At 31.8% G+C, this 27,719-nt stretch overlaps 2 protein-coding genes across 4 annotated transcripts in view; both read right to left on the reverse strand.

Moving 5' to 3' along the window:
- Nucleotides 1–2,355: 2,355 nt before the first annotated feature.
- The window catches only part of LOC139525068 (caspase-3-like), a 108,335-nt gene continuing 82,971 nt past the window's right edge, over nt 2,356–27,719 (reverse strand). Inside the window, exon 7 of the transcript XR_011664880.1 lies at nt 2,356–2,482. The gene's annotated coding sequence lies outside the window, so the exon portion shown is untranslated. The remainder of the gene's footprint in view (nt 2,483–27,719) is intronic.
- Nucleotides 7,242–27,581, reverse strand: LOC139525049 (uncharacterized). Of its 3 annotated transcripts, XM_071320242.1 has the most exons (12): nt 27,518–27,581; nt 24,338–24,376; nt 18,648–18,729; nt 17,752–17,990; nt 15,853–16,034; nt 13,791–13,956; nt 11,862–12,086; nt 11,328–11,406; nt 10,816–11,054; nt 10,182–10,363; nt 8,845–8,986; nt 7,242–8,325 (listed from the first exon to the last, which is right to left on the reverse strand). In XM_071320242.1, exons 3-12 carry the CDS (start codon nt 18,725–18,727, stop codon nt 8,099–8,101), a joined length of 1,761 nt encoding a protein of 586 aa, XP_071176343.1. In that variant the 5' UTR covers nt 18,728–18,729; nt 24,338–24,376; nt 27,518–27,581; the 3' UTR covers nt 7,242–8,098. The 3 variants fall into 3 exon arrangements, with proteins under 3 accessions (XP_071176343.1, XP_071176331.1, XP_071176338.1); XM_071320230.1 differs by lacking the exon at nt 27,518–27,581 and having other exon boundaries at nt 24,166–25,466; XM_071320237.1 differs by lacking the exon at nt 27,518–27,581 and having other exon boundaries at nt 24,338–24,424.

Here is a 27,719-nt window from a genome sequence, read left to right on the forward strand (position 1 = left end):
TTCAGTGTTATTGTTTTTTTTCCATTCTTTATATACACAAACTATTTAGGTTGCACTTTGTAACAACAGCTATTTCTCAAACATAGCCTTTTTTCGGGAGATATATAATATTCATAGATAATTTGATTTGTTGACATACTGGTCCCCAGATATGATCTCTATGTTTCATCTCATATAGACATAACTTTGGACTGATATAAAAACATACTATTGCGGTGAAATATGAATTCTGAAGTAGGCGAAAAGTGGTCGTTCAAAATTTAAGTATAAGTTTAAACTCTAACAAGTACAGGGCATAGAAATGTTGAAATATGCCGCACAGCTCTATGTTTTGACCTTTTGATAATATAATAGTGCATATCAACTATCTATTTTAGGATATGATTTTTCACAAAACTTCATAGTAAAAGAGTCACAGTTTTTTTCTGCAAAGGGATTTTCTACGGGAAATGGAATTGTCAGTACTTACAGAAATGGAACCAATAGAAATATTTAAATGATACTTCTGCAATATTTACCATGACCCTTTTTAACAAACAAAAACAAGGTTTTGATTGAGATTATTGCATCAAAGTAAAAAATAATCAAAAGGAATTTGAAATAGTGCTTTTAAGAAGAGATATTCAAAGCAAAAAAAAATAATAGCAGGACAAGATTTGTACATATATATTTTACAGAAATTGTCAGTCTAATTCACATAGGATTTTTTGTCCTTAAATATTCTTTTACTAAATTTTTGCATACTTAAACAATATAAAAAAGAGAATAGATCAGCAGGACAAAATTAACATAGCCAAATTGTCATTCAACCCCCTGTTAGCGCTATATTGGTCTTGAAATGTGTTATTGGCTATTTGTTTGCATTTTAAACAAAAAAAACAAAAAGTACAGAGGAAAACTGTATATAAATGATCAGTAAAACAAGTTCAACAAAAAAGAGATCTTAATCATGAACTATATTCTAGCTGCAAGAGCATTTAGATCCAGGATGCGACACAGCCACTTTAAAAGTTAAAGTTAGTTTAAGTTTTAGTTATGTAAATATACCAATTAAGTCGGATATTGGGTATGAGGACTTGCTCACTAAAGAATCTTTAATTGTTCGTTATAAGCTTATTCATTTAATGGTTATTTGAAGTTTCAAAGTGTTCCAGTTTTTCAGTTTCTGTCTTTATTGATTTTCTCTTTAATTTTTGTGCATGTTTACAACGGATTGTATTAACAGTGGTGTGCTCCTCAAACAAAAATCGCTGCAACAGAGTTATGAGGAAGAACGGCTAAAATTGACGATACACAACCATTACTGGCGCCTTCACCAATTGGTTAACCGATCTGATATATCTATGTCATACTTATCTAGTGACATGTTTCTCGATCTTAACTTATACTAATCACAGAAAAGTTGACTAATTCTTAAACTTACTAATTATATATAATTGTGTTTTACTCCCAATTTTGACATTTTTCGTGAGAGCAGATTGACATGGCGAATGATTTATGCATTGTAGGTGACGTTAACTCACACCCGAGTCAAGTTCACTTATTAAGTCAGTTTTAGTTTTTACTTTGATTTGCATTTCGACTGATTTGAACATCGGTAAATAAACTCATCCTAAATACCAGGATTAAAATTTTATATTAACACCAGACATAAAGTCTTGTATCCTAAAAAGTAAAATCATAAAATACAGAACGCCGAGGGAAATTCAAAAGGGAAAGTCCTTAATTAAATGGAAAAATCAAAATCTCAAATACACCAAACGAATGGATAACAACTATCATATTCCTAGCTGACTTGGTACAGACATTTTCTCATGTAGAAAATGGTGGATTGAATCTAGTTTAATAGCTAGCTAAACCCCTCACTTGGATGACAGTCGCAAAAATTCCATTATATTGACTACGATATGTGACAAAACAAACAGACATAATATGTAAAAAAAAGTCTAAATAGGGGTACAACAGTCAACATTGTCTTATAATCTATCAAGTAACGAATTTATCAAACTGGCGATCCCAATATATTCATTGGCAATAATAAACTTATCAACTGGATAATCATTTGGACTTCACAGTACATTATTATTGCTTGTAATAAACACGTCATATTGTTAAATGCTGGATTTTGTCTTTCTTTCTCTAGTTTTTGCAGCGTCCTATTAATTGATTCGTAACAGAAAATGAAATTATATGCATGGATATGAAATATATTAGAAAGCAGTGAATCAGGAAGTGGCAGGCCTTCAGAATGAAATGTAGGTAAACCTGTAAAATAGAACTAGGTAAAATAACAGATGTTTTTTTTAGACGTGAGTAGCGAAATGTAACCCCATGCAGATGGTGTACAACCATAAGATTTGATGAAATTTAATTACTCCAATTGGTAGTACTAATAAATGATATTGCTGTTCAATGAACTTTTCTTTTCTTCATTGGTATCAAATTTATTAAACCAAACCTTTTAGAAAAGTGATTATAGCATCTGTCATATTCCTGACTTGGTAAAGCCAGTATCTTACGTAGAAAAGGGCTAACCTTGTTTAATAACTAGCTAAACCTCTCACTTGTATGACATAAAATTCCAGTATATTGACTACGATGTGTGAACAGACATAATAGGTAAAAAGGTCAAAATAAGGGTACAACAGTCTAAATTGTGTTATGATCTTAATCACTAAAATAAAAACAAATGTGTAACAAAGATATATATACACTAACCACACAAACACAATATAAAAGACAAGAATACACAATTTACAATAGCACAATAACACAATAAGTACCTAGTAACGTCAAATGGATATCACCAATACTAGACTTTACACTAAAAGTAATCCTGGTACCTTTGATAACTATATATTCAAACAGACAAATAAAATAATACTACAACATCTTATTAGACATTTGCGGAAACTTTCATACACCTACGATTAGGATTACAACTACACTTTCAGGTAACATTTAAATCTTGAGCTTTCTCAAAGTGTAAAAAGAAACCGTCGATCCAAAACAATGTAACGATAGTGCTGATTTTCTGTAGTTGAACAATGATTTTCTTCTAATATAGTTACAGCAATGTGTTAACATTAATTATTGTATACGGTGTTATCCAGGTTAAAAATGCTGTAATTGTAAGACGTATGATAGAATGAACTAACATTATTTAAAAAAACAAACCATGAGACGCACAAAATATCGCAATTGTCGTTGCAGTAGCTAGATTGGGACAGTTGCTGAAAAAGAAGTCAGCAATAATTTGTGTTAGGAAAGGTGAAATCAACCAACGAGCACGTTAGCATGTTTATGCTAAGTCTTACTTTCTCTCTCTCTCTCTCTCGATGAGGAAATACAGCGGACGGGTGTTTTTAAGTTATTTATTCTTCATGAAATTTCACTTGCTGTTCGATATAATTTTGGAATCTTTTATTTTTCCTGAATAGGGCAAACACTTTTTTGTATTTGTTTGGTTTCAATAGAAAAAAATCACAACTATTCGAGACAGAAAAAACCCCGAAAAACAATCATCAACGAACTTTACTATGTGGGAAATATATGTTATACTGTTCGCCAGAGTCAGTTGAAATGTAAGAATATGTTTACTCAAATACACAACCAAAAATGTAGTAAAGTTGTTTTTTCTTTTATGCAATTATTATAATATAGATCTACGGAATCATTAAGTGTGGACGTGTTTTTTTTCGCGATGTCGATGTCGATAATTATCCCCATGAACAAGGGTGTGAGTGGTATGCTCGAAACATAAGCTTTAACCCCTGTTCTATTTTTATGGAATTGTAATATACAGTGCACTGCCGACGCAGGGGTCGAGGCAGTATTTTCAAAAGGAGATTCCAATCCCAAATAAAACGGGGCGACAATATGTACCTATTCAAAGGCATTGATCGGTAAGAAAATGGGTGTTCCAACCCCCGGTACGGCCCCTGATCTCTCACTGCGACCGCAAATCTATTTAATTGATTGTTATGAATACAAATGCAAAGTGTAGCAGGCGAGAAGAAATTGTTAAAAAAATCACAATCTATTTAAGCCGGCAAGGCAACAGTTGCGGATATAAAGTTGTAATCATGCATAACAAAAACGACAACAACATAGCTATTTCAAATGCAACAGTGTGTAGAGTATTCCCTGAGCAATATTTTTGGTGGTTTTTGTATACTTACTATTGCATTAAAAGTGCCCTGTTTCGCGGGGAAAGTCTATTGCTTCTACTGATAATATATATAGCATACATCTATCTACACATTCGGTCCTTATAAATCCGATCCGCAAATAAAATTGAGAAAGGAAATGGTGAATATGTCAAAGCGACAACCACCCGACCATAGAGCAAACAACAGCCGAAGGCAACCAATGGGTCTTCAATGTAGCGAGAATTCCCGCACCCGTAGGTGTCCTGCAGCTGGCCCCTAAAATATGCATAATAGTACAGTGATAATGGACGTCATACTAAACTCCGAATTATACACAAGAAACTAAAATTTAAAATCATACAAGACTAACAAAGGCCAGAGGCTCCTGACTTGGGACAGGCGCAAAATTGCGGCGGGGTTAAACATGTTTATGAGATCTCAACCCTCCCCCTATACCTCTAGCCAATGTAGAAAAGTAAAAGAATAACAATACGCACATTAAAATTCAGTTCAAGAGAAGTCCGAGTCTGATGTCAAAAGATGTAACAAAAGAAAATAAATAAAATGACAATAATACATAAATAACAACAGACTACTAGCAGTTAACTGACATGCCAGCTCCAGACCTCAATTAAACTGATTGAAAGATTATGTCTTCATCATATGAATATCAGGTACAATCCCTCCCGTTAGGGGTTTAGTATCATACTATCATAAAATATATGAGAAGAACATAACCCGTGTCATGCCAACAACTGTTTTTTTAGAAATAAATGTGTTTAGTTCCGATGCAAAGACCCTATCAGTGAATCAATGTTAAAGCCAAAATATGCAATCTTTAATGACCTGACAACAGTATCGTAACTGTATCCCCTTTTAATAAGTCTATTTAAAGGTTTTGTTAGTTTCTGAGGAGAATACTGACATTTTTGTGCTTTATAAAGAATATTTCCATAAAATTTTGGATGTGAAATACCTGAACGTATAAGATGTCTGCATGTTGAGTTATATTTACGAATTATTTCCTTATACCGGTGATAAAATTTAGTAAATGTTTTGACCAGTTTGTGATATCGAAAACCCTGGTGTAATAATTTTTCAGTAATACATAAATTTCTCTCGCTAAAATCTAATACATTGTTACATACACGAGCGAATCGTACAAGTTGAGATATATAAACACCATAAGATGGTGACAAGGGAACGTCACCATCTAAAAATGGATAATTAACAATAGGAAATGAAAAATCATCTCTTTTATCATAAATTTTTGTATTAAGCTTCCCGTTTATGATATAGATATCAAGATCGAGGAAAGGGCAGTGGTCATTGTTAGCATTAGCTTTATTTAAAGTAAGTTCTACAGGATAAATTTCTTTAGTATACATACTGAAGTCGTCATTATTTAGAGCCAATATATCATCCAAATATCTAAAAGTATTGTTAAATTTTTGTATCAAATGTTGTTTTGATGGGTCTTTGCTAATTTTAGTCATAAATTGTAACTCATAACAATACAAAAACAGGTCCGCAATAAGTGGTGCACAGTTAGTCCCCATTGGAATTCCAATAACTTGACGATATACGGAATCTCCAAAGCGAACAAAAATGTTATCAAGTAAAAATTCAAGTGCATAAATAGTATCAAAGCATGTCCAATTGACATAGTTCTTTTGTTTATTGCTACTAAAAATGATCTAAAAGAGTTTGAACATATGTACTCGCATTCCGACTTTTTAAATGCCCAGTTAATTAGGGATGTGAATTTTTTCTTAATAAGAATATGAGGCAAAGTGGTATATAGGGTAGAAAAATCAAAACTTTGAACAGATTCAAAATCACCAATATATGCATGCAATTTATCAAGTACTTCCAACGAGTTTTTGACACTCCAAAAGTAATTAATTCCACTATTTTCAAAGGCCTTATTTGAACAATTCATTATCAGGTTTTTTATTGTACCAAGTGTACTAGTAAGTAAAACAGACAATTTAGTAGTTGAACAATGGCTGGAAGATGAAATAAATCTATATTTGTAAGGTTTTTTGTGCAGCTTCGGAAGCCAGTACATAGTTGGGACTTTCATTGTGTTTGGTTCTGCTTGTAAAGAAGTAGCTAAAAGTTTATGTTTGTGACAGATGTCGTTTTCTGAAAATGAAGTCAGTTGGAATGTTGGTGAATTCGTGATTTCCTTTTGCAGAACCTCTATATAAAATTTACGTCAAACAATAATGATATTATTAGCAGCTTTATCAGCCGGGACAAAAACAAATTCCTTGGCTAGTTCTGTTAGTTTATTTTTGATACGCGAAATAGGGTTTTTATAGTTTTTGTTGAGGGTAAAATGTTCTTTAAAATGTTGTATTCGAATATCAACTATCTTCATTACTGAATTAAAAAAAGAGTCCAAAGATTTTTTGTCAGCTTTTTCCCGTTTTACCCATTTCAAACAGTAGGCGCGGAGTGAGTCGTTGATGATATTACGACACTCATTCCAGTTAATAGTTGACGGGGGACGATATTTAGGTCCTTTACTGAGGAATGATTTTAACTCTCGGTCGCGAACGACGTTAAGGTCTCCTGTTATAACATGGGAAATTGGTCCATAGGTGTATTCTGAATTACTGCAATTACACGACATAGGTGTATTTTCAGTGATATTTACATCTTTACACAATTGGTTATAATTAAACACATATTTTCGGGTAGATTTCTTGTAAATATAACGTCTATTAAGATGATAAACAATGTCAGTACCAACAATCTTTACTTCAAAACCATCGTGTACAGGGGCGGATCCAGCCATTTTTAAAAGAGGGGGTTCCCAACCCAAGACAAAGGGGGGGTTCCAGCTATATGTCCCCATTCAAATGCATTGATTCGCTTTAAAAAAAAGGGAGGGTTCCAAACCCCAGACCCCCCCCCCCCCCTGGATCCGCCAACGGTGTATTTTTTGTGAAGTTGATACGGAATATTTATCATTATCAACAAGGTATTTGTACCTTATGAACTATATTTTTTTAAAGTGGAAAACATTTAAGTCCATCGAAAATGCTATATTTTTTACTATCAAGGAAGACGGAAAATATAGGCCATTATTTTATCTTTATTTTAGAAAGCATTCACGACATTAAATTTTAAAGCAATATAAACGTAAATATACATTTTTTATTCTGTAATCTATGATGATTTTATATAATTTCAAGTATATATAATAAGTTTACATATAATTGAAAAGACTGTAGTTCAAACAATGATTTAAAGATATTTGTAATGTATAAAGTTTAACATGTTTTTTCTTCAAATTTTTATCTCTATCATAATAATAAATAGATTAAATAAATTTAAAAATACTGTTAAGTAAGTTTTACGTGTTTCAATACAAAATTCATATTTTTTTTGAATTAGATGAATTGTTATTTTGACTATTTAATATACTTTTTATGTCCTGTGTAACTGATGAAAGTCTGTCATTCTCATTGAAACCAGTATCATACCAATTTCTCATTTAACATCGTAAATAATAACAACAAACAAAACAATTAACAACAATAAACCAACACGAAAGACTGTAGTTAATGTTCGAACTATAAAACATTCTTGTAAAGAATGTTCATTTTCTATATACAATGTTCTTTTTGGGAAGATTTACACCAAACCTTGTAATATAATAATATTTGTTACACATTAATTTGAGAAATGATAATTATATATAGTTCACATTAGGTTGAGAAATTTGCATAGCACTATTCAACATAAGAGTTTCAGAGGTCAGCTTATTCTGTATCTTTTCAAATGTTTTAAATATTTTACATTCTTGTTAACATATTAAAGTAAATTAAACAAAACCTCTATATTTCTATATACAGACTGTTCTTAGATGGTTGATTGATCTTTAATGTATTGTGAAACACCCTATTTAGTCCTTGAGGAAGTTCATCAAGCATCTAGTCCTTCTGTTTCAGATACAGATCTTTCGTAAGGTGGGATACAAAATATGGCATTTGCCTAATATCTTTACTATTTGTATTGCCAGGCTCAAATCTCATAACTTTGTTATTCACTTTGGTCAAAACTGTGTAAATATCATCCTCTTTCTTCATGTTCTGTAGCTCTTTCATCAGTTGACTTACAAATGGTGATGATCCTTCTGTATTACCATATGATTTGTCACCTGTTGGAAAACATGTTTGAGTTAATATTTGAGTACTGTTTTCACTTTATTCACGAATCCGCGGAAAAGAGCAAAATTAATTTGAAGTAATACTTAAAGCTATAGCCAAGACGTATCGAATGGGTGAATTTACGCATTGTGCTTTGGGTTAGTTTGTTTTATCTCGAAAAACAATAATCTATTGTGAAATTAATGCAGTTCATTTTGTTTTGGAAAATTAATATTATATATGAATTAATATGGAAATGGTATTTGAAATTTCTTAGGACTTTTAATAGAATTTTGTTTAAAAAGAATCTCATTCATTCTTATGATTTGAGCGCCACTTACGAGTCCTGTGTAGTTCATCACTGAATAATAAACTTAAATGTATAGATAAATATCAATTTCACCACTGTAGAAAAGAGTTGGACATTGAGCATTCATGTATACATGTACAATATTCAATTGAGGAGAATGAAATATTTCTTTAATCGATAAAGAATATATAGTAAGCACAAAATATATAGAAATACAAACCTAATGACGTAGAATAAACTGCAAGGAAATCTGCTTCATTGGGAATACGGACTGTTTCTAAACCATAAGGAATAGAATTTTCTTTCTTCTCTGCTCCTACTTTAAAGTTAGCACTACCTCTTAAGGCTGGTCCTCTTGAACACTGAATCAATAATTATATCATTGTTATTAAGTCAAGAAAATCAATTGTGTTGGTACATAAATGACGTATGGATATATTAAAAAAAGGAGATGTGGTATGATTCCAATAAGACATCTATCCACCAAATTTCAAATAAATTGAATGGAAGCGACACTAGTCAACCGTACCAAAATAACAACAATCACGGAAAACAAATACGACAGACTTGAACCATACACAACCACTGAACTAGGTTTCGGTTTCAAAAGGCATAACTAAAATGATCCGTAAAAATATATCAAATATTAGTTGACAACATAAAGACAAAAGTCACAACGTACGATTACCGGTCTTTGGATAGCTACTTCAAAGCCAATTACATCAAATACAAGAATAACGTTTTCAAAGCTTAAATGTTGCTACTTAGAAATTGAACGTTCACAATTCGGAAGCTGAAATCAGCTCTTTTGTCGTTTGTTTTTAACCGACTTTCATTGCAAAGGAGTAGGTCCGTTAAGGGCCGATTTTGGCCTCAAATTTCAGGTTCATCTAACGAAAGTTTTTGGACACTTTTTAAACACTTAAGTGTCTATTTTAATTGATTCGATTAATTTATCTGAAAGATTTTAACTGATTTAGTCATTAAAAACCCTCTGATTCAAGCTTAAATATGAAAAATCTATCAAATATGCCAAAAAACGTCACTTTTCAGATGGTTTTTGTCAAAAATGAAAGTGGCCGCATCCGTGTTCATCCTCAACCTTTATATATGTTTTGTATTATCATCAAATACAACTTTCAAAAGACGAAAACCGTCTAAAATTTAACCAAAATGCTAAAATGTTTAAGATTTCAGTAATTTAACACGACTTAATGATGCTAGAAAGCGATATTTGTGCATTGTATTGTCAAAAACAGCTCATATTTATGTAGCAGAAGCATTTTACTTTCCAAAATATAGCTTAAAGATTACATTTTCACAATTTTCTAAAACTGCTATATTTTGGGGCCAAAAAGGGGTCTTACTGAACCTACTCCTTTCTAGATGTAAGTCAAGATATTAGGCAGTCTTAACTATAAATGTTGTATCCTTCATCTCAAGTCCGATTGGATAGATGCGTTCAGCATAGTCACCTAATTCTGAATTATTTAATGGGAAAACATCATCTTAATAGCGTCAATTGAATAATATCAAGATTAAAGTAGTTTTTCTTACCTGGAAAATAAAAATTTTGGGCTGTTGACTAAGTTCTGGGCAGTTCTGTGCATTGAAAGAATCCATCACTGCCTTAATCTTTACAGGTTTATCCGTCATGTACACACTGTCTTCGTCACCATGTGACAACACAGCCACAATCAGGCAGTCTGTTTTTTGTAATTCCGCCTTGTCATCTTTAACTTAAAAGTTAAACATATAATTGTTTTTCAGCAGAACATGGTAATTGATTACAAACAAAAAATGATTGAAAAGATTGAGGTAAGAACTGTCCGATAAAGTTTACGATTGATTATTTTAAATCATTTTCTTTCGAAATTATTATCTTTTTAATATCGTAACCTTTTTCGTACTTTATATGGCCTTTTTTAACATTTTTTTTAATCGGGCGTCACTGATGAGTCTTTTATAAACGAAACATGCGTCTGGTGCAAATCTAAAATTTTAATTCTGGTCACTGTGATGAGTTTTTTCGAAATCAATAGTAGTAATAAAAAAAAACCACATTATAGGTCTTATAAGTTAGTAGTGCTGAAATCTATGACAATAATGTTGGACACACGCATTCCATGCATCCAGATGAAGGTTATAATACTGATAAATATACAAAAGATACAAATATTTTAAATCTTACTTTCTTGAAACTTCTCTTCCAAGTCATTTAAAGTGGCATCAGACAAAAGGTCACTTTCGAAAAGAAGTTCACTGAATCTTTGCAGTAGAGATGCAGCATCCCCGTCACTTCCTATACGATCAGATAATCCTAATCCGGCTTCAAATTCTGTGTTATTGATCACGACTACTCTCCCAGTTCTTACAGTATAACTCTTTTGATCCAAATGGCTTTTGTTTATGATACCTTGTCCTGTATTACTTTAACAGAAAACATTGTCAAAATACTGGTAAAAGAATTATTACATAATATTATAGAACAAAATACGTGATACTTTGAACATCAATTTATTTGTTTTTATTTTGATTAGTTATTGTCCTTATCAAAACCTCTATCTGTACAATAACTGAATGCAAATGAGCATGTATCGACCATCGTTTTGATGCACATATTTGAGATGAGTTTGCATCATCCAACTTGACAAGGTAGATTGTATGCAAATGTTAACCGCTTTATCAGTATAATATAGTTACCGTTCTGTCTCCTTAGTAATTGACGAGGTTGTTGATGTGCCTTTGTCATTTACATCTAGTTTACTTCCATCTGCCATTCCTTAAAGTGTAAATAAAAAATTAAACTACATGTAACGTTAAATGAAAGTGCTCTCTGCGATCAACGTTTAGATTGATGTAATGATCTCTCGGGACTTTGATACATACCTTTATTGAAATCACCTTAAACTTTACAAAGCTGTTTTTAAAACAAAAATGATCAACTTTATTCCTTTGCAAATCTATAATGGTTATACTGACACAAATTTAATTCATATCATTTTGCCCGCAATATTAACGTTTTCGTCTTTGCAGAACATTGCGATATCCAGTCTGATTTCACGTTATCGTTCCTATTAATCCTTATTAAACCGCTTTTTATGAATACCGATCTGCCTATTTTGGCAAATTGAAAGTCAATTAGATCATTTTATGGCCGGATTCATCTACCTCACAAAATCTTGTTAGGCACTAAAGCCTTAGCTACACATTCAGGAGGTCACCGGATTTTCTTACCTTCCAAGTTAAAATATAGTTCCTTTGTTAGATGCGAACTGAAACAAGGCATTTGAGTAACAATTTCACTGGTTTTATGACTTGGTCTATATTCCATTCCGACTTTTTTGTTAACTCTGGTCAAGACTTGGAAGAAATTGTCATCTTTTGAAATGTTCATGAGCTCTTTTGACAAGTGATGTACAAAAGGGGATCCACTCTCTGTGGTTCGGAAAGCTGTATAACCTGTGGAAAAGAAAATGGGGTTACTGCTGATATTTTATTTGATTTTGCCATGTGATTATGGACTTTCCCAATTGATCTTTCTCTAAGTTCAGTAATTTTGTGATTTTACTTTTTACTAGAAAGAAACAATTAAACTATCTTAAAGTTTTGTATAAATAATGATCCCTAATCATAAATGGGAAGCATTGAAATTCCAACAACATCGTACAAAAACAATTTGATATTATCTATGATTTATTGATTATTTCAGTTCATATATATGTAGGACTCTTAAGTGCGATGGGGACGCTAAAGTACGATGGTCACGCTAAAGTGTGATGGTCTACGCTAAAGTACGTGGTTCCATACGCTAAAGTTCAATGGTCCGGGAAAAAATAGACGTTAGAAACGTACTTCGATAATGACGTTAACAGTTGTTTATACAAACTAAAAATGAACATACTGGAAAATATATTAGGAATATTTGATTAACAATTTTTTGTTTATTTTTTTTCGAGTGCTGGAAAAAGGACTTGTATCCTACAGTCGACCATTTTACTATATAAATACAAAACAGTATACGCATACTTATCCTGCTTCTATTTGAAGCGAACGGATAAATTCGAATCATTGTTTATGTGGCAGTTTACTTTGTGATACCCGTTAAAATGCCGTCGATTTTAATGAAAGGTAACGTCGGTAAAATAAAGATACATGTTTTCATGCGTGAATTATAAATTGTCTGCTAAGACATTAGTTCGTACTGTACATTGTAGGAAAATAAAACATGTATTTGTACTCGTTACGAAAAAAGGAGAAAGCTCGGCGAACATTGCATTTCTCTCGCATTTAGATTTAAGCTTACACAAATAAATGTTGCTTATTCCGACAATGAACGAATTTTGTATTTTTAATTTTCAATGACAAATGTAAGGGAGGTTGTAACATTAATATGAACGGCAATCTACACCAATTATCCAAATAAACAATACGCTCCGAATTGTTAAAAAAATATTTTATATGAAAAATAGTATTTTGCAAAACATAAATTACCTTAATAGCAATTATTGCATGGTCGGACTTGTTAATTTAGAAACAATCACTTCAGCCTACCGGTAAATTGTAAAGCCTATCACATATGTTATACCTTAGCATAGTAGCTTTTGCAAAAAGACTTTTTGCTCTTCAACTTCGTACTTTATTTGGCCTTTTTAACTTTTTGGATTCGAGCGTCACTGATGAGTCTTTTGTAGACGAACGCACGTCTGGCGTATATACAAAATTTAGTCCTGGTATTTATGATGAGTTTATTTAAACCTTGATGTTTTAATACTTCGAATCTTACCCTTTGACCATCGCACTTTAGCGTGATACACCATCATACTTTAGCGAACAAACAACCATCGCACTTTAGCGTGAGACACCATCGTACTTTAGCGTAGACCATCGCACTTTAGCGTGAGACACCATCGTACTTTAGCGTAGACCATCGCACTTTAGCGTGAGACACCATCGTACTTTAGCGTAGACCATCGCACTTTAGCGTGAGACACCATCGTACTTTAGCGTAGACCATCGCACTTTAGCGTGACCATCGTACTTTAGAGTACCATCGCACTTTAGAGTCATACATATATATTTTCAAAATGTTAAAATTCACAAAGTCATCAGACAGCTATGTAACTCATTGCTGAAATGTTGTAACAAATGATTAGCTACACTTACCAAAGGAAGTAGAATACACTACTAGGAAATCTGCAACATTAGGTATACGGATTTGTTCTCCATATGTCTGGTCATAATCGTGATAAATACCACCAGCATCCGCTTGGTTTGGATCTTTTACAACTTCCATTTCTACACCACCTCCTAAACCTGTACCTCTACAGGCCTAAAATCGTACTGATGTAAATTCACTTATATACTTGACAGGAATTAAAAAATCAACGATTTTGAATCAAATAAACTCATCATAGACACCAGGACTAAATTTTGTATATACACAAGACGCAATTGATTCATTGAAGTTGACACGTACTATATATTGGTAAATATAGAACCGTATTTCAGGTTATTTTCCCTTCGTTTAGACTTTAGATTTGACAGTGAATGTTCAGCTGTTGTCAGTTTTATCGATTCTTACCCTTGTGATGCAGTAACACTTGAATATTATAAAAATGTGAATTTCGCTTATTAATTTATACGACTAAATTTTTTAAAATAAGACATTTGCACAAGTTTTCTTTAATATGATATTTTATTAAAATTGATTTTTAAAAGAAACTGCTCATAATCAGCTGATACATTGCTTGGCATGACTAAAATTATGTACCTGTATGCAGTAGTTCTTATAAAAAAAATCAGCATTGACCAAAATGTATGAACTGTCTTTCTTGGCATAGACATCCTTATATTTTCACAACCATTGGAAATATTGTAGTGCTCTGGAACTTCGTTATATCTATTTTAATCCGCTTTTATTCAAGTTCAATTAATGATTTTTCTGTAAACAAAACGTGAGTCTCGCGTTTTGGATTATAGCCAGTTGTTAGTGCTTTACCAATGAAACGATAAATGCGATTCTTAAATTTGTCCCACGTTCAATTCTTAACTTGACTTGACAAATTTTGATAATATTTAGTCCACCTTTTCTCCTGAAGTAATTTTACATACTGTGGATTCATTATTATTCATTGGATACCAATTTTCGAGGCTTTCGTGGGTACAGGTGAACCACGAAATTAAATGTCCAACGAATACCAAATTTTCTATAGGCTTGTATGCAGACATCGGCAAAACCATGAAATTAAATGTCCACGAACATGCAAGTTTTCTATAATCCACGAAAATAAATGAATCCATAGTATTCGGCTGATCCTATTTAAAGCTACTTTTTGGTCAAATAGATCTCTATCCGTGTTAGTATTTGTGCATCCTTGCATTTCAAATACTCGGCATTGAGCTAATAAAGTTTAATCAAGACGTTTCGAACGCATCAAAATTAAAAAAAAAACCACACATTTTTACAGAACTAGTAATCAGCATATATGTTCTGAAGTACCACTAATGCAATCCTTGTCTCTAAACTTTACCTTAGTAAATGTTATAATCATTCGAGAGACCAACAAAATGTAGATCGCCATAGCAGAATTAAAAAAAAAACCTTTTCGTTTTCAATGCTTCAATTAAAATTAAGCAAATCAAGCTAACAGAAAATATGTAATGCTGAACCGTGTATCACTTGGATTGTATCGCGTGGAAAAAGAGGCGAAAGAGGTGAAAGATGTTAAAGGGACATTCAATCTCATTAGTTAAAAACAACCGGCAAAGCCATGGTAAAATGCAAAGAAAACGACAAATAGACAAATATCATTACACAATACTTCATTGAAAACTTAATACTGAGCAATACAAACCCCGTAAAAAAAATAGGTTTGCTATCATGTGCTCCGGAAGGGTAAACAGATCCTGATAAACAAATGGCTAGTTAACCGTCGTGTTACTGAGGTAAATAAAAAAACGTAATATATATAATACCAATAGTATGCCAAAAATGGATAATACACAAAAGTCATTAATTAAAATTTTGTCAAAAATTCAACAGGGTGGCTGCCTCATCATAAATCATAAGTTAGAAACGTACTTGTTTTCAAAGCTGAAACACATTTTACGACATAATTCCTACAAACAAAACTAATTTATCAAAGATAGCACGTGTAAAGCTGCACTGAGATTTTTATATATTTTTTCACTTTAACAGGGAAAATCCCTAATTATAGTATCTAACCTGTATTATGAAAATTTTAGGCTTCATTTGAAGTTCTTTACAACTTTCTGCATTGAAGTACGACAGAAAGGTTGTCATCTTAATAGACGTATCAGTCAGAAACACGCCCTCTTCATTACCATGTGTCATCAGTGCAACAATCAGACAGTCTGTTTCCTGCAAACTTTTCTTGTCTTCTTTAACTACAAATATGAAAAGTCAATAAAGGCTTTTTTTCAAATTTATAAAGAATTTCAGAAAATTATTTATGGATATTTTTAGATTGAAAAGCCATTGATTTTTATAAGCTTATTTTTCTTGCCAAATTAGTATTCCTACTAGCAAACTGTCGCGACTAGAAAGAGTACTTTAACTTTCTATTACTATACAATACAGCTGGATGAATTTACACCTCCTTACATACATAAATATGTATAACATTAAATGTTTGTCTGGTTTCGCAGTAAGGTTAGGACGTATTTGGTTTTATAAGATGTTGAACGTTTGTATCATGTATTAGACGTTTGAATATTATATTTCAATCTTGTTTGAAAAGACGTTTATTGTCGAAATGTGCATCAAAAACAATAAAGTAGGTACTCTTGTTGATAATACCCGAGTGGTCGACTCCTCTATTGATGGACTACGTTTGTATCACCAGCCAATATCTAACGAGAAGTCAAAAACAAATTTTCAATACCACGGCAAAAATTGAAAAACGATCAAAAGAGAAACACCAGCATCAATCCCACTTAACACCGGGTGATCTCAAGCTCCGGTAGGGCTAGCAGATTCAGCTGCCGTCGTATCGCTTATGTTAGAGCCACCCAGTGATAAATTCGATTCGGTAGGTTACATTTCGAGGAACAGAGGAAAGGATTGTGGATACGACAATCCGAATATATCTTTCGTTATCTATTAAACAGATATTGCATAACAGTCAACGAACTGTGATGGAGTACATAAAATTTTCGAATAAAGTTTACAAATTGAACCAATACGCATCATTATTTCTTATGCAGCAAAAATACTGCAATCTGATTGGTTAATTACCCCGGTGTAAATAACACCCCACCCTTGTTCACCTGGGAATAAATGAAGTTTTGCAAAAAAATTGAAAAAATAAAAATTTTGCCGAATAAAAAAATAAATAAAAAAATGTAAAAAAGATTAAATTAAATTAAAAAAACAAAAATCAAATTCGAGGATCTTTTTTTCCCCCCAACAACACAAAAAATTTCTGATTTTCCCTAAAATAAAGAAAAAAAGTAGTGGATAATGCACAGCAAGTTCGCCATTCAATGTTAATCTGGAAATTTTGCATTACCATTTTTCAATTATTACAACCTTGTTTAAAAATAAGTAAAATAATTGTTATGTACACCCTGGATTACACCAAGATAACTTATATTCTACCTTCTGACTACAATTCAGTATACGAGCGTCCCTCATTAATATTCCTATAAATTTTGAAAGGATTTGGTTGTGTACCTTTGAAATACAGAATCGATAATTGACTCTGACGGCACATGTCACATCAAGGGTTAAGGATGACTTTTTTTTAAATACTAAGGCTTTTCTACCTCAGGCATAGATTACCTTAGCTGTATTTGGCAAAACGTTTTCGGAATTTTGGTCCTCGATGCTCTTCAACTTCGTACTTTATTTGGCCTTTTTAACTTTTTTGGATTCGAGCGTCACTGATGAGTCTTTTGTAGACGAAACGCCCGTCTGGCGTATTTACTAAATTTAGTCCTGGTATCTATTATGTGTTTGTTTATTCACACGTAATACTGTTTCTTTTTGAACAGGTGAGATATAAAACACTCAGGAAGAGTTTGGTCGCATGCATTTTATTTATATAAAGATAAGTAAAAATTGTATTCTTCACACAGGATTTTCATTTTTTTTAATACCTACTCTCATCAAATTTCTTTTCCATGTCCTTTTTACTGGCATTATTCAAACGTTCAGTCTTGAAACCAAGTTTCTGGAATCCTTTGAATAGAGAATCAGCATCCACATCACTTCCGACACGGTCAGATAAATTCAAATTTCTATCAAATTCTGTGTTATTGATAACAACTGCTATTCCACAACTAATTTGATATCTCTCTTGGTTCAAATGTGCGGTTGATATTTTTCCTTGTCCTGTGTTACTGTAATAAATAACTCCTTGTCAAAGTTCAAAGGCTTTATAATTATATATCTGCAGATGTGTTATCATTGTGTTTTGTTATGAATAATTTGTTTTGACTTCATATAAGTTGTCCTATTGGGTTTGGTTAATTGATTACATTAACAACTATTTTCTTGTTACATTATTTCTGCGAAGTGCTATGGTTGAAATAATGAAACAAACCAAAATGAACGTATGCATGTTTTGATGCTTTAGATCTGGGTATACATTTAAATTATGATTTTCAACAATAACGCAAATCAGTTAGACAATGTTTTGTGCACATAAAATATAAATACTATTCATAATAATCTAAAAAAACATAACATGACATTCAAAATAATATTTTTTAAAAGTTTGATGCATTTGATGGAAAAGGTTTATTCATGCAAGGTTTTCATAGCTGACTATCCGATATGGGCTTTGCTCATTGTTAAATGCATTTGAGAGGAAGAGTTCATTTTAGGCTTTTAATAGCTGACTATGCGGTTTAAGGTTTGCTCATTGTTTGGTGCCGTACGGTGACCCATAGCTGCTGTTAATGTCTGTGTCATTTGGTCTCTAGAGTCTCGTTGGCAATCATACCACATTTTCTTGTTTTGTATTAGAAGAAGAAGAAAATAAACATTAGCTGTACCAGTCTGATTCCTTCGAGTTAGTAATGACCGGCATTTTCTTTTTATCAGGTACAGCGTCCATCATGTCTGTATTTTCCATATCTGAAAAGTATATAATAGGCAATCAATAAATATAAAGTATTTCAAATTACTGATTGACACAATGATACTAGTATTCTTATAAAGGTAGAATGTTTGACGGGAAGTGATTTCTGAGAATGTGATTCATATCTGTTTCCGAGAAACTTTGATACAAATATCTATTAATAATATTAGGTGTGCTTTATTGAAATAATATATTTATAGTTACCCGACTTTGCGTAGATAAAAGGACATTTATTTTTTAAACGATTTCAAAATAAATCAAGGTCAAATATTTGTCTGTACAAGGAAAAGATATACATTGGTAACTTTAAGATAATATTATGGATAAAAGGTAACAGTTTAACACGAAGAAGTAAAAGACATTAAAAATATCAGTGTATACCCTTGACAGGTTATTAGAAAACCTACTTCTTTCTCTCTGTGATAAAAAAAATACTAACTTAGAGCTGGTTATATTACTTTACTTTTTTTACGTGTATCATAAAATTATATCAGAAAAGTTGTTCAATGGGTAAGAGTAATTGTACTACTAAATCGGGTCATGCAATACTAATTATATTATATAGAAGTTTCATACGATTTCTTTACTTGAAGTTTAATTGTATTTACGTATGAAATGCAACATACATGTCTGCAAGGCTATCCGTTCAACAATATTAAAATTTTGATAGAAAAACAGAGAAAAGATTAGTTTAACTCACGGATGTTGCATAAAAATGAATTCATATGAATTGACTCCTTCTTTTCATAGTTTTAAAGGGGTGTAAAGGAGCTGAACGTGCGAACATAGTTAAGTATGAAAAGCTTCCACGCTACTTTGAATTTTTCGAAAAACTAAGGATTTTCTTATTCCAGGCATAGATTACCTTAGCCGTATTTGGCACAACTTTTTGGAATTTTGGATCATCAATGCTCTTCAAATTTGTACTTGTTTGGCTTTATAAATATTTTGATATTAGCGTCACTGATGAGTCTTGTGTAGACGAAACGCGCGTCTGGCGAACTTAATTATAAACATGGTACCTTTGATAACTATATACATACAAATAAAGGCCACAGTAGTATACCGCTGTTCAAAAGTCATCAATCGATTGAGAGAAAACAAATCCGGGTTAAAAACTATAGGTTGCATTTCTGTAAATATTGACAATGCAATTTCCCATAGGAACTCCTTTTACGGCTAAAACTGTACCACTTTTACTATGAAGTTTTGAAAAAAATCTTATCCTAGAATTGAAAGTTCATATGCGCCACATTTTTTTTCAAAGGTCAAAATATAGGGCTGTGCAGCATGTTTTCAACGTTTATATGCCCTGAACTTCTCAGAGTTTAAACTTACACTAATTTTCTTAACTACCCCCACCTCGAATGAAAGGTTACCACAGATTTCAATGTAAACAATATGCACGTGTTTATTTACTGGTAACATTCCCAATTTCTGTCTTTGTGATATGGAACACAGAGAGCATAACTGGGAACCAGTATGTAAACAAAATTATTTTTCTATGAATATTCAATTACTCCCCAAAAGAGGTGTGTTTTGAGAAACAGCTGTATTTACAAAGTGCAACCTATAACCGAGGGAAACACATCAACTAAAAGGAAAAAAAACGAAACAACAATACCCTGAAGTGTTACAAAAATTTTCTTTGGTCGACGCTTTCACAAACCAATACAGTTATAAAAAAGAGTCTTTAATTCTTGAATAAATATTATTACGTTTAAAATTAGGCCTATTTATATAAAAAAAAAACAATGCTGCAGTTGCAAAAAAAAAAGTGAAATCACAAATATAGGGAACTCCGATGAAAATTCAAAACGGAATGTCCCTTATCAAATGACAAAATCAAAAGCTCAAATACATCAAACGAACGAATAAAAACTGTCATATACCTGCCTTGGTATTGGCTTTTCTCATGTAGAAAATGGTGGATTTAACCTGGTTTTATAGCTTGCTTAAACTCTCACTTGTATGACAGTTCCATCAAATTCTATTATATTCACAACGATGCGTGAACAAAACAAACAGACATAATAGGTAAAAATGTCAAAAATACAGCAGTCAACTTTGTGTTATAATCACTAAAAAAACACCAAATAAACATGTAACACAGAAGCACAAAATAACATATAAAACAAGCATATAAGCAAAAACTAAAGACCAGAATACACAAATGTACTATAGTACACAATACAATGACGGGCTGTATAAGTACAGGACCAATTCATATATGTTACAAAGAAACATAAAAAGGAATAAAGACAAAGCACATAGCAAAAATGAATGATAAGCAACAAACAAGTTTCCCAATAGCACAACGGGATGCACAAGCACAGAGCCACCATATATGCATCGAAGTAATATACAAACAAAGCACACTAGAAAAAATGAAAGACAAGAATACGAGAATATCATAAACAATAGTGACAAGATGTAAAAGTTCCACAAGTATCTTAATCACAATAAAAACAAACAAATATTGAACAAAGAAGCACAAAAAAGGCATATATCAAATTTTACTACCTCATTTATTGCTTTCTTATTTTTGAAGTTTTATTTATGCATGCCAAATCCACCATAAACGACCGAAAGACCTTCAGCAAAAAAAATATAAGACCTGTTTAAGAAAACATTTGTATCCAGCAGTTATTATTGATTTTTTCAACAATTTTTACTTTTAGTTTATTTATTTTTCTAAATTGACATTGACAACATAACAAGTTTTAGTGAACACACAGACGTATGTAGATTTCTTCCTGCAGTTGCGTTAATTAAAAGAAAACAGGAGAAAATCAAAAGAGTTATCCGAAAACTATGATTCAATATTTATTTAATCTATATGAACATTGTTATGCATGTACATAAATTAAATATATAACAATACAATCATAAGTAGACCATTTTCCTGTACTATATTCAGAAATGTATTGTTCGTTATTTTATGTGAATTTTGTTATTCAACTAACCGGAATTAAAAGAGGAAGGTCAATATAAAACAACATAGAGAAACTAAATAACATGTTTTAAGTGCTGGTAACAATTAAGAAATCTTTAGAGTTTTTCTCATGAATGAACTTCGATGTCAAAGGTCGATTTTACAGTTTTGTCTGCATAATCATAATGAACTCATTATAAGCATTGCATCTTTAAAACATATTTAAAAAAGCACCACTTCATAAAATGCTTTAAGAATTCTGACATGAAAGCAAATATATCTAAAATACTTCTCCAGTCGAATTTGATTGCATTATCCTCCGACATAACACAGAACAAAATCTCGATATTTAAGAGAGAGGTAAAATATATCAAAGTGAAAATCACAATCATTGAACCGACAACAAACCGACAATTGCACGGCAAATATGGATAACGACCAAATACAAATATGAAGATACAGAGCACTACATTGAGAAAACCATACAGAGCTGATGGCTGAGTAACACAACCTAATACAAAACCTGGGTTGGTATCATGTGTTCCAGACGGGTAAGCAGATCCAGTTCCACATGCTGCATCCGCCGTGTTACGCATGTTAATACATTTCAGGTGTTAATTCAAATTCGGAAGCTTACATTTGACGGAATGAGGGCGAAATTGTGGTTAGGGACATTTTAATATATATCCGTCAACAACTGTGAAACAAATATTCCATTGCAGTAAACCGACTTGTAATGGCGTCCAGTCAATTTTATTTTGGATGGCATTATTTCAACTTCATTACTTTGAACCATTCGTTTAAAAGTTTCGTAATAAATAGCAATCCTGTATCAAGTAAACTCATCATAGATATCAGGATTAAATTTGGTACTTACGCCAAATGCGCGTGTAGTCTACAATAAACTCATCATAGATACCAGGACTAAATTTTATATATACGCCAGACGCGCGTTTCGTCTACAAAAGACTCATCAGTGACGCTCGAATCAAAAACAGTTTTAGAAAAGCCAAATAAAGTACGAAGTTGAAGAGCATTGAGATCCAAAATTCCTAAAAGTGTTGCCAAATACAGCTAGGATAATCTATTCCTGAGGTAGAAAAGCCTTAGTATTTCAAAAAATTCAAAATTTTGTTAAAAGACTCATCAGTAAAATCGAATCCACAAAAGTTAAAAATGCCAAATGAAGTACGTAGTTGAAGAGCATTTAGGACCAAATTTCTTAAACGTTTTGCCAAATACAGCCAAGGTAATCTATGTATGAGGTAAAGAAGCCTTAATATTTCAAAAATGCAAAAGTTTTGTAAATAGTTAATTTATAAATATGACTACAACAATGATAATTCATGTCAGCACAGAAGTGCTGACTACTGGGCTGGTGATATCCACGGGGAAATAAAACTCCACAAGCAGTGGCAATCATGATAGAAATCATGAAGAAAAACGGAAAATTTCAAAAAAGGTATATAGAACCCGATTTTGCATAATAACAAATTCATCAATATTTGATACATATAATTTTTAGACACGCAAGCTATGGAATCACGTATTAAGACTGCATGGACATGCGCTGATGGACTGTTACTAGATAGATATGGCAGATTAACAATTTAGAAGCTGAAACAATTTTTTGTTCAAATTACCTACATTCATGTCAATATTTTACGCACACTTTTCTGTTTTTGTTGTATTATTTGTTAAAAGTTTGATGGGTTACATTTGTTTGACATAGTCAACAAACTTTGGATTATTTAGTGAAAGACCATCATCTTTAAAGAGGAACGTGAAGTTAAGGGATAATGTAGCTTCATTTCTTCTCATGGCGAAGAATTTATTATGGTTACTGTATATCATGACGGACAGTTTAAATGATAGTGCCCAGTGAAAACTAACAGCCTAATTCAATAAAGAACATGGTTGAAAGTATCCTTTTAAAGCTGTGTTTGTCTCGCTCAGTCCTAAAAACGGACATCTTTTTTTTTTTTTAGATTGGATGTCTATCCGATTCTTATATAACGCGTGTAAATATTTGACAATATTTTTCTTATGAGTTATGATACATGTACACGATAAATTAGTTATAATAAACACACATAAAGAGTACAAAACAACACCATTTAAAAAAAATACACATGAAATGTTATTACCGATAAATGTTTAAAATAATAGATATCCGTAATCAGTATGATTATGATGCTAAATGAATCGTAGATTTCAATTCGTATCCAAAGCAAGTTTTTTTAAAGATATCTTTTTCAATGGTATATATGTACATGGATTAAAAAAACAAATGACTGACTATTAACGTTTGCACTGAAAACCTTTTCCGAGAAATAGACTTGATAAAAAAACTTTAAAAAACTTCTACATGGATAATGTTTTTTAATTAAAGTTTAAAAATCAACCTTGATTTAATGAATACTTTCCATTGATCTTCACTAAAAAAATATAAATGGCATAAAAACACTTTTATAATCTAGATATGTAAGATTTTTACCTTCAGCTGCTGATTATCTAACGATTTAAGTACTGGACTGTCAGTGTAAATTACTTCCTGCAAACGTCCAAAACTGGACCAATGTCAATTAATAAGTTTTGATCAAGTGGATTGAACCTAGATTACATATTTCCTGGCGTATTTAACTACACAAATATAAAATTACTAATACCTGCACTCAAACAATCTCTTGCTTTTCCGAGAATTAAGCCTGATGATAAAATAAAATATATACTAAACAAAAGCGTGGGTAGATAAAATGTTTAAAGTTTTAGGAACAATGACATATCTATCTATCTATATATAACAAGTTGGCTCACACCTACACGTTTTTAGTGTATAATAGAAATATAATTGTGTGATTGTGATTTCGACGTTACAAATGAATAACCAGTTTAACAGCTTTAAAAATCAAATATTTGATATCAAGCGCTAAAATTTCTTACGAATGTCATGTTATACATTTGTCATAAAATAGAAGAATATTGCTCACACAGATGTATTTGTAAGGTTGAATAGATAAAGGCAACATTAGTATAACGGTTTTCAAAACTGATAAACCGTTTGAGAGAAAACAAATCAGGGCTCTAAACTAAAACCGAGGATATACATCCACTATAAGAAGAAAACAACAGGAACAACAGGAACACTGAAATGCAATAAATTACAAACGCCAACATACATAGAAACGAAATATTTGTAAACAACTGCCATATTCCTTACTTGGTGCAGGACATTTGAACGTTTGAACTTTAAGGAAGCAAATATAATTTGATTGACCGGTATGGAACATCTTTGTCGAAGAGTATGTTTCACTTGTCGATAATAGAATCCAGTTTCAAATTATCGATTATGACATTCGGAAAAAGTACGTACACCAATATTAGACTCTATGATAAACTAACAAAATTGGGAAGTCAATTAATCATACAAATTAAACTTAATGTCAGACATTAACATGCTCAGCGAGACGATTCATACATGAGTGGAGCATGAACTCCTTACCTTGAGTTCTGGAGCACCTAGTTGGGTTCGTGTTGCTCAATCTTTAGTTCTCTCTGTTGTGTTTTCAAAGGTTAGAAATATGAAAATGGTCTATTGATAAAATTTAAGCAAGTTTTATGATGGCATGAAAGTATTTCCTTGCTCGATGGACTCTGCAATGCTTATCTAAACTCATACCTTTTCCACATAAAGTACAATTCATTAAATCTTCCAATATAAACCAGGCTAGATCATAACACAATGTAAAGACTGTCAATTTGTATTTTCCATTGAATCGCAGTTGGCAAGGGAAAGATTACATAAGTATCATACATAGGTATCCTGACAAAGAATACCAAACATATCAGATTAAATTTTTTTTAATTTCTGATGAAATATAAAATCAACAATAGACAACTTTCGAGTTCGTTGCAAATCCGTCAAAAATTAGATTTTTGTGAACATCATTTGTGTGTTAAGGGGCGTCGACACTTCTGTTCCTTTGTTGCGTGATTGGTAGAAAAAATTGTAATGCTATATGGCACAAATTATTCGGTAAATTAAATTCTTATAATTGATATTCAGCACTGCTATCATAAGGGAATTGTGATTAGGGACCTACGGTACAAATATTATTCCTAGTTTATCCTGCACAATGACGACCACTACTTAAGACGCTTGATGAACGTTGATAGTGCAGTGATATAGGCGATTCCCTCTGTCTGGTAAATGACGTCATAAAGGCGCGCGTGACGAACAAACTCGAAAGTGGTCTATTAAAGATATCTTTTGATACGGCTAAGGGCACACATATAATTCACAATTAGAACAATTAGAATAAGAAAATGAGAACAATGGTAATTTGTGTAAACTCATGTATATTAAATTCATTAAACAAAGTTGGCAAAGCAATTTAACAAACAAAACCCAGATATACATTTATTCATAATCAGTCCCCAGAAACGAAACAGATTTGGAATTACATTCTTGACTTAGTCGTATATGTTATATGATTCACTGTGCCGACGTAATAAAAAAAACGTGATTCAGCACACTCCTAGGTTTTAGGGTTCTTATGAATAAAATCACTTAAGTTAAGATATCCAATCGTTATACTAATTTATTGTATGACATGTTGAAAAATCCGTCCGTTCGGAACAAATCTTAACTGAAGTCGCTTTATGCATACGGGCCCAGATGGTTTTATATATAAGAGTGCTTTGGCCTTTTTAACATTGTTTTATACGAACGTCACTGGTGAGTCTTTTGTAGTCGAAAAGCGCGTTTTGCGTAAATATTAAATTTCAACCCTGGTCTCGACGATGAGTTTATTCACAAATTAGAAACCCTTTTAGATGTTTCAATTACATAACTTAATTTAAGTTATTTATTTTAAAATGATGACTTCAACTTTACATTCGGGAACTCAAAGTTCAAAGTTTCATTGAATTCAGTAATCTTCTATCTAAAATATAAGGATTAAATTCACTACATATTGCATTATTTTTGTTTTGTTGATAAAAAAAAATCAAACTTTAATAGATGTATCTATATGAGATGTAAAGGTTTGCATCATTTAATCGGTATGTTAGAAAAAAAAGTACTTTCTAACAATATCTATCATTGTTTTCTGAAAATATTATTAATATCTTTTCCGAGAAATTTCTGTAAAAGAAATAATTTTTTCTCCTAGGGTTTGATTTATTACAACAAAATATTTATATGTAAAGAAACTTTTAAACTTCAACAACTATCTTAAAATAAATTTTCAACAAAAGAAAAAAAAAATCGTTCTTTAAAAAGACAAATATATGTATCGTATGAAACTGATATTGATCGCCTTATCTTAAAGCGCTTGTTGATACCTTTCACAATCAAGATATTTTGTTCTTTTTATTTTACTTGTATTGCGTATGCTGAGGTCCATATTTAAAACATTATGGTATTCGAATTCAGTAAATAATCTTATTTTTTCGATGGCATCATCGTACAAAAATGTTGTCTTAAAATATTCTTTCTCGTTTTTCTTACGGAAATAAAACACATAATTCCATCCAGGTGTATAGCAAAACTAACGTATTTGCTAAATACTAACATAGGAATATAAAAGTGGGCAGTACAGCATTACAAGACATACCAACTAAAATAAGGAAATTTAGTGTCAGTGTCTGCAAAGTAATTTTGTTTTAGGCTATGTCAACTGCTAAATCAATGACTAGAACAGCCATTTTGAATATTCACATGATCTCATCGCAACTATCTTATTTTTCATGGAGTGCAGAAAATTCAAGATATAATTTAAAAATAAAAATGACCAGAATTATATTTTTTTTCTACAGTAGCTATGATTACAATAAGTTATTCATACCTGTACTAGAAAGTTATGTTCTCTTTTTGAATGTATACCTAACAAGGAAATACAAACTAATTCTAAATATGAAAGAAGGTTACGTGTTTATAAGTCATGTCTTCAAGGAAGAACGCTTGGTCCTTATATTAAGGCCGCACATTAACTCTTTATCATATATAACTATTTTAAAATTGTGGAAATCAAACAAATATCAAAATTC

Source organism: Mytilus edulis, chromosome 1 (genome assembly GCF_963676685.1).
Source record: "Mytilus edulis chromosome 1, xbMytEdul2.2, whole genome shotgun sequence".
Taxonomy (NCBI): Eukaryota; Metazoa; Mollusca; class Bivalvia; order Mytilida; family Mytilidae; genus Mytilus; species Mytilus edulis.

Coding starts and splice junctions, on each gene's coding strand:
- LOC139525049 (XM_071320242.1), bottom strand. CDS start 18,727: ATGGAAAATACAGACATGATGGACGCTGTACCTGATAAAAAGAAAATG. Junction 17,991..18,647: donor AACTCGAAGGAATCAGACTG/GTACAGCTAATG, acceptor TATTTATTACAG/TAACACAGGACAAGGAAAAA. Junction 12,087..13,790: donor AGTGTATTCTACTTCCTTTG/GTAAGTGTAGCT, acceptor TCTTTTCCACAG/GTTATACAGCTTTCCGAACC.